Here is a 15,980-nt window from a genome sequence, read left to right on the forward strand (position 1 = left end):
GACGCAGTGACGCCCTCTGCTGGGTCACACTGGCACGCCTCGGGCTCGCAGTAACTTCACTTCAGTTTGTCAAATAAAAAACACAATGATTCTTATATATCATCAGCATGTTTTCAATACCGTTTCCTTTGAGGTTCGTAAGGGTTTGTGATCGTCCAGATGGGTTTGTTCAGTTCTGCGGACGCGTTTAGTCAGTGACGTACATTTATTTCGGTTCGTGTCCTGGATTAATATCAGACGATTCTGTCAATCATCGGTTGAAAATAGACTGGTAAGTATATTTTTCGTGTTGTTTATTGTTTAATACACATATACAATTGGCTGACATGCGTGAATTCAAGCCTGTTTGTTTTATTAAAAATGTTCAAGTTCAGTGACTAATGGAAAGTACATTCGGGTGTGTGTGTGATAGAGAGAGAGAGTGTGTGTGTGTGTGTGTGTGTGTGAGAGAGAGAGAGAGAGAGAGAGAGAGAGAGTGTGTGTGTGTGTGTGTGTGTGAGAGAGAGAGAGAGAGAGAGAGAGAGAGAGAGAGAGAGTGTGTGTGTGTGTGTGTGTGTGTGTGTGTGTGTGTGTGTGTGTGTGTCAAAGATGGGGCAAATTGTCACATTGATTTATCTCAAGACAAGATGATTTCAACTGATCTCAGTTTTTAAATCTCGAACAGGTTTGATGTTTTATGTGTTTGTTTTATTAATCATGTTCACGTTCAGTGACTGATGGAAAGTTTATTCGGTTATTAATAGAAGCTCATAATGTGAAGTTAAACAGTGACATATGAGAGACTCGGTTCACATGATGTTTATATCAGTCACACTATTAAAACTCCATCTTATTCAGCCTGTTCAACCTCTGTTTCAGGCCAAAGGTCGTGAACTATGGAGGCGGTCCTGGAGAGGCTTCAGACACTGACCTCAGATCAGCTGAGAGAGCAGATCATCAGCGCCGGACTCAAGTGTGGCCCGATAACAGCCACCACCCGCAGCATCTTCGAGAAGAAGCTGGCTCGAGCTCTCCTGGAGGGCGGTGATGTGGCCGTGGTGCATTCTGGGAGTTCAGATCCTGTCGAAGAGCCAATCAGCGAGACCGAAAACCGAGAGGAAACGAATCATGACGCTCAAACGTCCACGGAAAGTCCATCTGTTTATTACGGCGTGTGTCCTCAGCGGGACGACCCTTCGGTGGACGATGGTCTGTGTTTAATCATCATTCTTGTTTAATTAGTCCTGTTTTCCGGCTCTACTAGAGCAGGTTTTCCTGCTTGAATGTTGATTATTTTCCTCATATTCTCCATTGTTGCGGCTCCTCTCTTCCCAGTCTGTCAGTAACGCTCAGTTTAGTTCCTGTTAGTGTTGCCAGACGTACGATAATTATGACCTCTGTACGATGTACGATCAATAATCAAAAAAATCCCATAATGTACGATATTTTCAGAAATTCAAATGGTGGTGGTTGTAATCATTGGGCTTCTCTACTCATTGGTCTAGCTGTGGATCCTACGTCTACTCTCATGATTGTGAGGAGAATGTGATCGTGGTGTTACGTGTTGCTCACGTTACGTCTTCTCGGCCAATCACCGTGGAGAATGACTCTCACGAGGACAAGTTAACGTTCCTGCCGCGGCGCTTAAGTCAGTTGTTTTCAAGCTGAGCTCAATAGTTTAGCAATAAAGTAATTTGCTGGTCGTGTCAAAAAGTTGTTGGTCTAGAATCTAGAAGATAAATAGTTGTATTCTGAACTCGTGTACGATAATTTTGAGCTTCTGGTATGATACTTGGACATTTCCAATCTGGCAACACTGGTTGCTGTCTCTATGAAGCCCCTCCTTCTGAAAAGCACACTGTGCTCTGATTGGTCGGCTTGAGCAGTGTGTTGTGATTGGTCGAGCGCTTCGAGTGTGTTTGGGAAATGTCCCGCCCCTTACCATAACCGCCAGTTTAACACACTACTAACTAACTCAACCAGGCCCCGCCCCTTTATTCTGTGCATGAATTATTTAAATGAGGAATATTGTGACGTGTTCGTTCCCGGAAGAAACTCACGACTACAGTGGAGGCGTTTCAGGAGTTCAGGAACACTGACACTGATATAGAGAATGTTTAATCATAACTAGTGTTTATTAGACTGGGTAAACGCAGCCTGATCTGCCAGCGATTTGATTTGATTTGAAATTTGCGGGAACCAATCACAAACTGGCTTATCCACCTGGCGCGCTATTGGCGGGTTTGATCCAATCCAATTCCAGACACGTTACGGCTCTGTCCAATTATTTTGTATAAATACAAACACATGCATGTATATATTTAATAAATATTTGCATGTATATACTGTATATTTATTTATACAATATATAAATATAAATGTTTTATATATATATATATATATATATATATATATATATAAATGACACATTTTTCTTAAATATATACATGTATATGTTATATAAACAAACTTTTATTTTGGATGTGATTAATCGTGTCACAGCCCTATTGTAGAGTGTGACTGTTTGTGATATATTTCACTGACACTGTTACTGAGAAATGTGAAATTGTGCTAATCATAACCAGTGTGGATGCTGTGATCAATAACAGGCTCGCCGCATGTGTATGCTGATAAGACGAAGGCGCTGAAGGCCGTGATGAAGCTGAAAGGCGCTCGATTTAAAGCCTTCGCTAGTAAAGAAGACGCTGAGAACTTCGCTAAAGGTTTCTGTGAAGGAGGAGCGTCGCCACACAAACCCTCCCCGGAGAAACCCAGCGCTGTGTCCGTCACTGGTGAGCCCAACCATTCACATTACAGCTGCACGATTAATCATCAAAAGATCGCAATCCTGATTCAAACTTATTATATAAAATATATACATATATATATGTCTATACTTAGACAGTTATGTATTTGTAAAATAGCGTATTTGTACAAAATAGAGTAAACCACCTTTTGAAAGAAGCTTGATTCTTAAAATAACAATTGTATCATTTACATCATTATACCAGTAGGTGGCGACAAGTGACTGTTAAAATATGTATTTGTCATTGAATCATTAATTTAAAAGATTTGTTCAAAAACACTGATTCATCCAGTAATGAAGCAAGTGAAGCATTAATGAGTGAGTCATTGAATCATTCATTCAAGAGATTTGTTCAAAAAAATGCTGATTCATCCAGTAATGAATCAAGTAAAGTCTTAATAAGAGAGTCGTTGAATCATTCATTCAAGAGATTTGCTCAAAAACGCTGATTCATCCAGTAATGAATCAAGTAAAGTCTTAATGAGTGAGTCATTGAATCATTTATTCAAGAGATTTGTTCAAAAACACTGATTCATCCAGTAATGAAGCAAGTGAAGTCTTTATGAGTGAGTCGTTGAATCATTCATTCAAGAGATTTGCTCAAAAACGCTGATTCATCCAGTAATGAATCAAGTAAAGTCTTAATGAGTGAGTCATTGAATCATTTATTCAAGAGATTTGTTCAAAAACGCTGATTCATCCAGTAATGAAGCAAGTGAAGTCTTTATGAGTGAGTCATTGAATCATTCATTCAAGAGATTTGCTCAAAAACGCTGATTCATCCAGTAATGAAACAAGTGAAGTCTTTATGAGTGAGTCATTGAATCATTTATTCAAGAGATTTGTTCAGAAACGCTGATTCATCCAGTAATGAAGCAAGTGAAGTCTTTATGAGTGAGTCACTGAATCATTCATTCACGAGATTTGCTCAAAAACGCTGATTCATCCAGTAATGAAGCAAGTGAAGTCTTTATGAGTGAGTCCTTGAATCATTCATTCAAGAGATTTGCTCAAAAACGCTGATTCATCCAGTAATGAAGCAAGTGAAGTCTTTATGAGTGAGTCATTGAATCATTCATTCAAGAGATTTGCTCAAAAACGCTGCTTCATCCAGTAATGAAGCAAGTGAAGTCTTTATGAGTGAGTCCTTGAATCATTCATTCAAGAGATTTGCTCAAAAACGCTGATTCATCCAGTAATGAAGCAAGTGAAGTCTTTATGAGTGAGTCATTGAATCATTCATTCAAGAGATTTGCTCAAAAACGCTGCTTCATCCAGTAATGAAGCAAGTGAAGTCTTTATGAGTGAGTCCTTGAATCATTCATTCAAGAGATTCATTCAAAAACGCTGATTCATCCAGTAATGAATCAAGTAAAGTCTTAATAAGAGAGTCGTTGAATCATTCATTCAAGAGATTCATTCAAAAACGCTGATTCATCCAGTAATGAAGCAAGTAAAGTCTTAATGAGTGAGTCATTGAATCAGTCACTCAAGAGATTCATTCAAAAACGCTGATTCATCCAGTAATGAAGCAAGTGAAGTCTTTATGAGTGAGTCATTGAATCATTCATTCAAGAGATTTGTTCAGAAACGCTGATTCATCCAGTAGTGAATCAAGTAAAGTCTTAAGAGAGTCGTTGAATCATTCATTCAAGAGATTCATTCAAAAACGCTGATTCATCCAGTAATGAAGCAAGTGAAGTCTTAATGAGTGAGTCATTGAATCATTCATTCAAGAGATTCGTTCAGAAACGCTGATTCATCCAGTAATGAATCAAGCGAAGTCTTAATAAGAGAGTCATTGAATCATTAATTGAAGAGATTCATTCAAAAACGCTGATTCATCCAGTAATGAATCAAGTGAAGTCTTAATAAGAGAGTCATTGAATCATTAATTCAAGAGATTCATTCAAAAACGCTGATTCATCCAGTAATGAAGAAAGTGAAGTCTTTATGAGTGAGTCATTGAATCATTTATTCAAGAGATTTGTTCAAAAACGCTGATTCATCCAGTAATGGAACAAGTGAAGTGTTAATGAGTGAGTCATTGAATCATTCATTCAAGAGATTCATTCAGAAACGCTGATTCATCCAGTAATGATTCAAGTGAAGTCTTAATAAGAGAGTCATTGAATCATTAATTCAAGAGATTCATTCAAAAACGCTGATTCATCCAGTAATGAAGAAAGTGAAGTCTTTATGAGTGAGTCATTGAATCATTTATTCAAGAGATTTGTTCAGAAACGCTGATTCATCCAGTAATGAATCAAGTGAAGTCTTAATGAGTGAGTCATTGAATCATTAACTCAACCCGATTTTTTAAAAATATATATTTTTTTAATTAATTAAACTTTTTTATAGACAGCAGCAATTAACATTTTGTCAGAACCTTTAGTAAAACCTTTACCAAAAAAATCGTGATTCTCAATTTATCCAGAATCGTGCAGCTCCAGCTCATATCTAAAGTGGTAATGATGACGTGGGTTTTGAGCATCATGTGTGTTTGTGCAGAGTGGTTGATGAATGCAGATCCTGCGAACATGGAGAAGGCCAATGAGTTCAGGAGTCCACGAACACAAGATCTGACGGCGAAGCTTCGCAAAGCCGTAGAGAGAGGAGATGAGGAGACCTTCAGAGAGCTCGTCTGGGGAAACCCAAGATATCTCATCGGATCCGGTGACAATCCCACTATTGTGCAGGTGGGACTTGATTTAGAAAGGTTTGGGGTTGTTAAGATTTGTTTTTGAAAGTCTCACAAACGCTGCATTTGTTTGATCAAAAATACAGTAAAAACAGTGAAATATACTGTATTCTGGTTGAGTTAGTTAGTAGTGTGTTAAACTGGCGGTTATGGTAAGGGGCGGGACATTTCCCAAACACACTCGAAGTGCTCAACCAATCACAACACACTGCTCCAGTCGACCAATCAGAGCACAGTGTGCTTTTCAGAAGGAGGGGCTTCATAGAGACAGGAACTAAACAGAGTGTTACTGACAGACTGGGAAGAGAGGAGCCGCAACAATGGAGAATATGAGGAAAATAATCAACATTCAAGCAGGAAAACCTGTTCTAGTAGAGCCCAAAAACAGGATTTTGAAAGGGCAGAATAGGTCCTAGTGCTGTCACGATACTGGAATATCCAATTTCGATACGATTCCTTGAAATATATTGATATTTGATACCATTTTCTGTAGATACCTACTACAGAAATGAAAGTAATCAAATGTAAAATAACACAGAACATTAAATACAGAATAATGCTTACAATTAAAGTTACAAAAGTTATTCAGTCAAGAGCAGCGAGTGATTTTCTCTGTCTTCTGTTCCTTGATTAACATGACAGACGGCAGCAGGTTTATTAGGCTACTGTCCCTTTAAGAGCGAATGCACAGTATATTGATACACAACATGTGTTTTCTCTCAGCTGTTTAACTTCCAAAAGTTAACTTTAACAGTTGAGAACAGTTAAACATTTGAGGGAAACCTATATATTTTTCTTTATACTTTATATTTTTCCGTTTTAAATATATTGGATCCGTGCATTCGCTCTTAAAGTGACAGTAGCCTAATAAACCTTCTGCCATTTTCAGATACTTTATTTATCTGAATACTCAATAAGACGGGCATTTTGACATAATTTTGTATGCTGGATGTACATTATACTTTATAAGCATACATTATACTTGTACAGCTTTCATTCTTCAGGTCAATCATATATTCATGGGGGGGAAAACAGTTTGAATAAGGAAAGTGATTTCTTTGTCATAATATCCTTTCTATGGCTGAAGTCACCCGTCGTTGCATGTGCTGCACTTTATTTGTACTACCATTTTGTTTTATTAGCTTATTTTCCTTTATCGATTTATACTTTTTAGAATTTGAACGATAATAAAGATATTGTTTGATAAGTGAGTTCTCTGATTTTAGTCCTTGAAAACCGAAAAAGTAGTGCTTGGAAGTTCCTGTACGAATGGATACATATCGGAATATCAACACTAACAGGTCCTCTTTAATACCAAGCATCGAGTCCAGTGTGTTTGCTGTGGTTTGTCCAGGAGGGATGCAGATATAATGTCTTGCACGTCGCAGCGAAAGAGAACCAGGCTGGAATTGCTCGTCTGGTCTTGGAGACGCTGGAGGACCCGGAGTTCATGAGGCTGATGTATCCTCACGACCAGGAGCTCATGCTGTGGCAGCGCATCCGGTACGTCGTCGACCTCTACCTCAACACACCTGACAAAGCCGTGAGTAACACGCACACACACACACACACACACACACACACACACACACAAACACACACACACATGCACACATACACACATGCACATATGCACACACACACACACACACACACATACATATGCGCACACACACACACACACACACACACACACACACATACATATGCACACACACACACACACACACATGCACACACGCACACATACACACATGCACATATACACACTCACACACACGCATACACACACATACATACACACATGCACATATACACACACACACACACACACACATACATATGCACACACACACACACACACACACATGCACACACGCACACATACACACATACACACATGCACATATACACACTCACACACACATACACACATGCATACACACACATACATACATGCACATATACACACTCACACACACATGCACACATACACACATGCACACACGCACACATACACACACTCACACACACATGCACACACGCACATACACACATGCACATATGCACACAGACACACACACACACATACATATGCACACACACACGCACACACATGCACACACGCACACATACACACATGCACATATACACACTCACACACACATGCACACATACACACATGCACACACGCACACATACACACACTCACACACACATGCACACACGCACATACACACATGCACATATGCACACACACACACATACACACATACACACATGCACACAGACACACATGCACACACACACGCACGCACACACACATGCACATGCACACAGTTTTAATTTAGTTCCTCTATTGTCCACAAGTGGAAATGTGTCTTTGGCTTCACTATACACCACACACAAGAACAGCAACACAACATAACAATGTACATAGAAAATATAAAACAATAACATTCCTGTATGTTCATATACAGTCTCTGCATACATATCCACCCCTACTCATATTCATATCTTCTCAACATTTCACTTTTGATAAATAGATCTCCTTCAGTTGTCTTTGTGTCTTACCTACAGTTTAGGTAATTTGGGAGTTCATAACAGGGTTCCCACAGCGTTCCCACAGGGTTCCCACAGCGTTCCCACAGGGTTCCCACAGCGTTCCCACAGGGTTCCCACAGCGTTCCCACAGCGTTCCCACAGCGTTCCCACAGGGTTCCCACAGCGTTCCCACAGCGTTCCCACAGCGTTCCCACAGCGTTCCCACAGGGTTCCCACAGCGTTCCCACAGGGTTCCCACAGCGTTCCCACAGGGTTCCCACGGGTACTGGAAATCCTTGAAAGTTTGTGAATCTGGAAAAAGAAAAGTGCTGGAAAGTGCTTGAATTTATTTTGTGCAGGAAGTTTTCTGGAAAAAATCCCGTATTATTCCCTCCGGTCCGCTAATGTGTTATCCCGCCAACACTTCGTGGCCTGTGCGCACTAGCTTGCTTGATTTACGTTAGTGACGCACATTTACGTGTTACGTTCAGTGTTTCCCGCGTGAGGTACTGTGTGCTGTACGTTGCCTTGATGTTCACCCACGCACAAAACTACTGCGATGAAACCTGAACGTTTGTTGTTGGACACAATAAGTGTGTCCCCACATTAAGTCCATGAATTTGAAGTGATCCGAGGTGTGGGAACTCTGTAGGTGTGGGAACCCTGTAGGTGTGTGAACCCTGTAGGTGTGTGAACCCTGTAGGTGTGGGAACCCTGTAGGTGTGTGAACCCTGTAGGTGTGTGAACCCTGTAGTGATGATAACTGTCTGAGATGTGATGTTCCTCAGAGCAACGAGACGCCGCTACACTTCGCCTGCAAGTTCGGCTGTCCAGAAGTGGTGGATGTTCTGTGTTCACATCCATGCGTGGACAAACACTGCAGGAACAAGTACGACCAGCAGCCGTCCAGTGTAAGAAAACCCTTTTCAGTTAGTAAACATGACCTAAAATTTAATTACATCATTTATTTTACTATTATTATTATTATTATGATTAGAAATAATAATAATTATTACTATATATACCATAACATTAATATTATTATTATTACTGACAAGCATTACTGTATTTATTATTATCTCTAAAAATAAATTATTATTACAACAGTTTCTGTTTGCACATACATTTTTTCAGGTTTATTTAACAGGGACAATGCACACTAATAATACTTAAATAAATGTATAGTGTGCCAAAATTAGCCAAAAGGCTATTTAAAAAATTACAAAATATCATTATTACAAACAAGCATAATAATAAATGATTAGTAGTAGTAGTAGTAATGTTATATATGTTTACTTAAATTAATATTATTAAAATGATTGTAATTGCAATTTCTGTGGGCACACACACTATAATACCACTACTTTTAATGAAGACATTTTTTTTAAATAATAACATTGCTATTATTATTATCACAAACCAGAATTTTTATTTTTTGAAATTATTGTTATTAAAATGATTATTATTACAGTTTATTTGTGGGCGGAGCTTAGGTGTAGTGATGGGAAGTCCGGTTCTCTCGGACAGTTCGTTTCGATGAACCGGTTCACCAGTACGTCCGTCATCCCGGGGGATAAAAATACATTCAAATAAAGTAATTTGTAATCATAACTTCAGTTAATTAATTTGTAATCATCGTCATAATCATCTTGGATAAGTTTCATACATTTACGTTTTGCAAATTAACGAAAATTTAATTTAAATCTCCTTTAAAGTTGTTCATTTATGTTCACGATTGTGCTGCTTTTTATCACAAAAATATATTTTTTATATATTTACGGTAGGAAATGTACTAAATATCTTTCATGGAACATGATCTTTACTGAATATCCTAATCATTTTTGGCATAAAAGAAAAATCTATAATTTTGACCCATAGGCTACAGTGTATTGTTGGCTATTGCCACGGATATACCCGTGCGACTCGAGACTGGGTTTAGTGGTCCAGGGTCACAGATTGTCTTTGAACTTCTGCTCTTGTGCACTTCCGTAAACACAAACTTTTATTTTGGATGTGATAACTGTGATTACTCGTTGCCCAGCACTAGTCCCTATATAAATAAACGTATAAATAAACTTAAATAAAACATGTGTAATATGTGAAATAATCACTGGTGTTCGTTCTGCAGATGATCTGTGAGCGGAGGAACAGAAGTAAGGAAGTGAAGCAGAAGATCCGGGAATATCTGGAAGGTCGGTGTCCGTCGTTCTGCTCTAGTTCTGTCAGTGTGTGATCAGGTGTGTTTCACCGCTGGGTTTGGTGTGTGTGATCAGGTGTGTTTCACTGCTGGGTTTGGTGTGTGTGTGTCACAGACAGGTTCTATGTGCCTCTGCTGCGGGCCGCTGATAACACACTGCCTCCGGAGATCAGCGTTCCCTGGTGCCCCGGGTCACCGGAGTCATGTGACCGCTTCTACAGGCCCGACCGGATGATGGACGGCCCCAAAAACCCGACCAAGATCATCAAGGCTTTCGTTGGGCCTCTGAACTCATCAAAGGTAGGTCATACAGTGCCTGTCAGAGGGTTGGAAACACGTTTGCGTTTTATGTTGTTAATGGTGCTTTACCTCTTTGAATCTCATTTGGAATTGTATAAATGTGTGCCAACAGAAATTATAATAATAATTTTAATGATTAGTACAATAATAAAAATAATAAAAAAAAATATATATTATAAACAAGCATAATTGTAAATTATTATTATTAAAATGTATACTTTAATTATTATTATTAAAGTTATTGTAATTACAATTTCTGAGCACACACAAATTATAATAATGATTTTAATAATACATTTTTTATTTTACTATTATTATTACTATGTAAACCCTAACCATAACATTATTATTATTACTATGTAAACCATAACCATAACATTATTATTATTACTATGTAAACCATAACATTATTATTATTACTATGTAAACCATAACATTATTATTATTACTATGTAAACCCTAACCATAACATTATTATTATTACTATGTAAACCATAACCATAACATTATTATTATTACTATGTAAACCCTAACCATAACATTATTATTATTACTATGTAAACCATAACCATAACATTATTATTATTACTATGTAAACCCTAACCATAACATTATTATTATTACTATGTAAACCATAACCATAACATTATTATTATTACTATGTAAACCATAACCATAACATTATTATTATTACTATGTAAACCCTAACCATAACATTATTATTATTATTATTATTACTAACAAGCATTAATACGTTTATTGTTATCTTTCTGTTTGCATATACATTTTATTAATAGTAATTAATAATAAAAACATATTATTATTATTATTACAATCAAGCAATTATTATTATGAGTAGTAATATATTTGTACTTAAATTATTATTATTAAAATTATTTTAATTACAATTTCTGTGGGCAAACAAATTATAATACCACTGAAAATAATAACATTACTTTTTATTTTGCTGTTATTATTATCACAAACAAGTATTATTATATATTTAAAAATACAATTATTGTTAAAATAATTATTATTACAGTTTCTGTTTGCACATACATTTGAATAATTAACTATTTTAAATTAATAACATTTTATTTATCATTTAATTTAGAAAACATTTATTTATTATTTATCCATTTTATCATTTAGTAGTAGGAATAACATTATTATTATTATTATTATTAAAAACAAGCATTATTAATTATTATTATTATTATATTTAAAAAAAAAAAATTACAATTTCTCTTGGCACACAAATTATAAAAATAATTGTAGTAATAGTAATAATTTATTAATAATGAAATAATTAATTCAATATTTTTTATATAATGCCTTTCAGAAAAACAAAGTTGCTTTGAAGGAATAAGAGAGACAAGAAACAACAGAACATAAAGAAAAATATCAAACAAACACATAATCCAGTCAAGCAAAGCAGCAAAACATAAACATATTTGCAAATCCAATTAAAAATGCGATGTTTTGCTGCAGGCGGAGGAGTTTCACCGACTGTGGAAAACGCCTCCTCGGGATCGAGCCGGATACTTCCATCATATCCTGAAGTCGGATTCGCAGCGGGGAGCGGAGCGAGTGGGCAGGTAAACCTAACGTCATTGTTTAACTGGCTACTCTCTGTCTCAGATGACGACATCACTTCCTGTCGGCCACCGTAACTTCTGTTGGGTGCAATTCACAACCTCACCACTAGATGTGCTTAAACTTACACACTGCACCTTTAAAATAAAACTGCACATTGTAATTTCTGTATGCTAAGTCTATTTATTACCAAGACATTTGTCAGTAATATAGTCAGAATGGGGGGAAATGTGAATTTCTGCGTTGCAGGTTTGATTTAAGGAGTATTTTCTTACATTTTCATCCTGTGCTCCTAAAACTGTTCAGTTAGGACAGTCATTCTTCAGCATTCCTCATGTGATGTGTCCGTCCACAGAGAGCTGGCTCATGAGAAGGGATACCCGTGGGCTGAAGACTGGGATTTCCTCCAGTGCTTCATTGACCTGTCCAGCAGGGAAGGGTTGCAGATGCTGGACGAGCACCTGAGGATCACAGAGGACCGTCTGATCCACACAGACCCTCCCCGTTCATCATCACGCTTGATCCACGCAGACGCTCCCCGTACATCATCACGCTTGATCCACACAGACGCTCCCTGTACATCATCACGCTTGAGTCTTAATTCGGCAGAAGATCCTGAAGGATCCCGACGGTTCCCGGTCTGTGACCTCATGCAGGAGTTTGAGAAGGTGTTGCTCTCTGTGAATCACATGATCAGATGTGATGAAGCAGATGATGGATCCAGTGTCAGCTCTGAGGAATACTTCACAGCTGATGAAGATGATGATGACAGAGCGTCTTCATCGGCATCGGACGACTCGGGATCATCGTTTAAATCCACTCGCAGCTCAGCGGATCGGGACACCGGCTCTGAGGATCGACACCGGTCTGACGTCTATATCCTAGGGTGAGGAATAACACACAGCTGGAGGAAAGTGCATTATTAAAACATAGTCAAACCAGACACCAGATATCATTTTTTATATTTTATTTACTAGTGTGTGCAGGACACTATAGTTAATTTATGTAAGTGAGGAGAGCAAAATAAAGTCAAATGTGACACATTATACCCAAATATTCCTCATACAGAGACTACCAGTGAAAAATTTGGGAGCAGAAATGATTGGGACACTTTGAGCTGATCATGTTTTGCTGAAGTGTGTTTTCTTTAATTGCTAATGCTCTTTTTACACACAGACTGAACACAATGAAGCATTGCTTGGTGATTGGTTGAGCTAAACTGGTATTATCTAATTGTGTAGTTAAATTTAACAGCTGACAGATATTCAACATAATTCATGTGTGAGACAGTCTAACAGAAGGATGGACAAAACCAGTCAAATATCAACTGAGTTCTGCTCATATTTTATTACCATTTTGAATAAACTGATAATGTGAGAAATGTTGAAGGTGTCTGAATAAATGTTGGTTTGACTGTAGCTCTTTATTAATTCTTTTGCCTTTATTTTGTCTAGTGATTCTCCTACTAAACTGGACAGTGAGGTTCTGCTGGCGCTGAGAGACGTGGAGATCGACCCGCTCGCGCTCCCCAACGTCACCAGATGGAGGAACCGGGTTCTGTCCTATTCTTCATCGGAAACACAGAGGTAGTGATTATCCTGGCACACGGGCTTCTCAAACTGGGGAGAAAAACTGTGTGAAAAATGTCAAAATAAATAACTTATTAGAAAGTAAGATTAAAATAAAGAAAAGAAAATAATCCATAAAAATGGATTTAAATGAAAAATAAATATTTAACTAAATTAGCAAAAATATTGGATTTAAAAATAAAAAAAACATGATTTAAGTAAATAAAATTGATTAAAATAATAGAATAATTGTAATTAAATAGTGAATAATACTAAAACAATCATAAATGATAATAAATAATACATCCAGCTGAACAGTACGATGCTGTGAAATAATGTAAATGAAACTACATAGAAATGGATTAAAATAAAAATAATTATTTTCAATAAATAATGCATATGATTAAAATAAATTAAACATGATTTAAGTAAATAAATTTGATTAGAATAAATAAATTAAAATAAATAAAATTGGATTTACATCAATTATTTCTAACAGTACAGTATGATGGCAAGTAGAAAAGAATGCAATTAATTAACCTTACAGAAACTAAATAAATAAAATGAATGAATTAATTAATTTCAATAAATAATAATAATAATAATAATAGGCTCAGATAAATTAGCAAATTTTATTAAAATAAATTGATAGGAAAAAATATAATTTGATGACACTAGATAAATGCCTAAATAAACAAAAGCATTTAATTTAAAATTAATAAATGAAACTTGATGTAAATAAATTATACATTAACAGTACAGTACAACAGAGAGGAGCAAATAATACAACAACATTGTAATAGAAACTTATTAAATAAAAACATGATATAAATAAATACATTTGAATAAAATTAAAAATGTATTAAATAAATGAAAATGTATTTCAGCAAATAAATAATAAATTAATACATTTAATAGATAAAAGAAATAGATATAAAACATAAATAGATAAAAATAAATAAAACATTATTTAAATCTGTACATGATTAAAAATAGAAGAAAAAAATAGAAAATTCAAATGAATGAATTAATCAAATTTGGTGTGAATTAACAAAAGCATATACATAAATAAATAAAACAATTAAAAATATATTTAAACGAATAAGTAGATTAAATATAAATAAAATAATTTTAAATTAATAAGCATTACAGTACTATAGTGAGTAGAAAATAATGCAATGATGTAATGTAATAGAAAATATATATTTTCCAAACAGTATTTTATACATATTTATAATATAAAATGTTCACAGTATTAACTGGCCCTTTATACTTAAAACATGTCGTGGCCTTTTAAATATGAGGATCATATTTGAGGGTCTAAAAGATTTTTCAACAACTTTAACTTTTCTCAAATATTCGTACTTTTATCCATCGTATTTTACGGACGTTAAGTCGCACCTGACTATTAGTGGCACCGGGTCAAAATTGCATTGAAACGTTTACAAAATCATAAACAGGTATTTTAGTTTAGTTCTGGAAATGATCTGCACAAATAAACTGGGCTTTCGCTCACCTCATCCGGCACGGATCTGAACGTTTGCATGTTTCGCATGCTTGATGTTTAATTGCATTACAGTTGCAGCAAGTTTCATATGATGAAAACACGACTTGTATTCTGTAAAATGCATTGAAATGAAATCTTGTGTGTGATTTCCAGCTGGCCGTCAGCTTCCCCGAGCAGAGGCGCTGAGAGTCGCAGTCCATCGGCCTTCACACTGAACCGGTCACCCGTCTCGCCGAAGCTCAGGAGCGCCGGTCACTTTCACCCGGGACAGTTCATGTTCAGTCCACCCAGCAGATCCTGCACTCGCCTTTAACCAGAGGTGCACTGAGGTCTTCTGGCACTCTACAAGCTCTTATATTCACATTTTATAACAGCTGAGGTTTACTACTTCCTAAACACTAATGCAAGTTAAAGAACATGTTTCTATGTTTGCACAGCAGTTGTGTTGCCTTTATCATGCTGGAGTTATTAATGTTTGCATCTGAAGTATGATGCATATTTAATTTATAATTATAATGTAATGAAATGTGTTTGTTTGTTACATAAAGACTTGTTAAGAAAACAGTTGGGCTGGTATGTTTTCTGAGTCCAGAATGACGAGATCGTATGCCTGTGAGTGTTGCAGGATTAATGGTGTTTATTCCTCTCCACCAGCAGGGGGCGCCACACCATACAGCTTCTGTAAACAGCTTCTATTATCAATTACTAGATCAGAGATCACTTAACATGACTTCTCAAATTAATTTGTGTTTTATAAATGTTTAAAAATGTAAAAATAAATA

General features: G+C 36.4%; 1 protein-coding gene across 1 annotated transcript; it reads left to right on the forward strand.

Annotated features, from left to right (window-relative positions):
- LOC311284599 (ankyrin repeat and LEM domain-containing protein 2) lies at positions 1-15,757 on the forward strand. Its single transcript, XM_084399726.1, has 12 exons — positions 1-271; positions 859-1,188; positions 2,589-2,771; positions 5,297-5,484; positions 6,841-7,029; positions 8,819-8,941; positions 10,159-10,222; positions 10,343-10,527; positions 12,019-12,125; positions 12,479-13,009; positions 13,578-13,709; positions 15,352-15,757. The coding sequence occupies exons 2-12, from the start codon at positions 876-878 to the stop codon at positions 15,509-15,511; spliced, it is 2,175 nt and encodes a 724-aa protein (XP_084255852.1). The 5' UTR covers positions 1-271; positions 859-875; the 3' UTR covers positions 15,512-15,757.
- Positions 15,758-15,980: the final 223 nt, after the last annotated feature.

Source organism: Rutilus rutilus (assembly GCF_951802725.1).
Source record: "Rutilus rutilus genome assembly, chromosome: 25".
In the NCBI taxonomy this organism is placed as follows: Eukaryota; Metazoa; Chordata; class Actinopteri; order Cypriniformes; family Leuciscidae; genus Rutilus; species Rutilus rutilus.

Coding starts and splice junctions, on each gene's coding strand:
- LOC311284599 (XM_084399726.1), top strand. CDS start 876: ATGGAGGCGGTCCTGGAGAGGCTTCAGACACTGACCTCAGATCAGCTG. Junction 7,030..8,818: donor TCAACACACCTGACAAAGCC/GTGAGTAACACG, acceptor GATGTTCCTCAG/AGCAACGAGACGCCGCTACA. Junction 10,223..10,342: donor GATCCGGGAATATCTGGAAG/GTCGGTGTCCGT, acceptor TGTGTGTCACAG/ACAGGTTCTATGTGCCTCTG.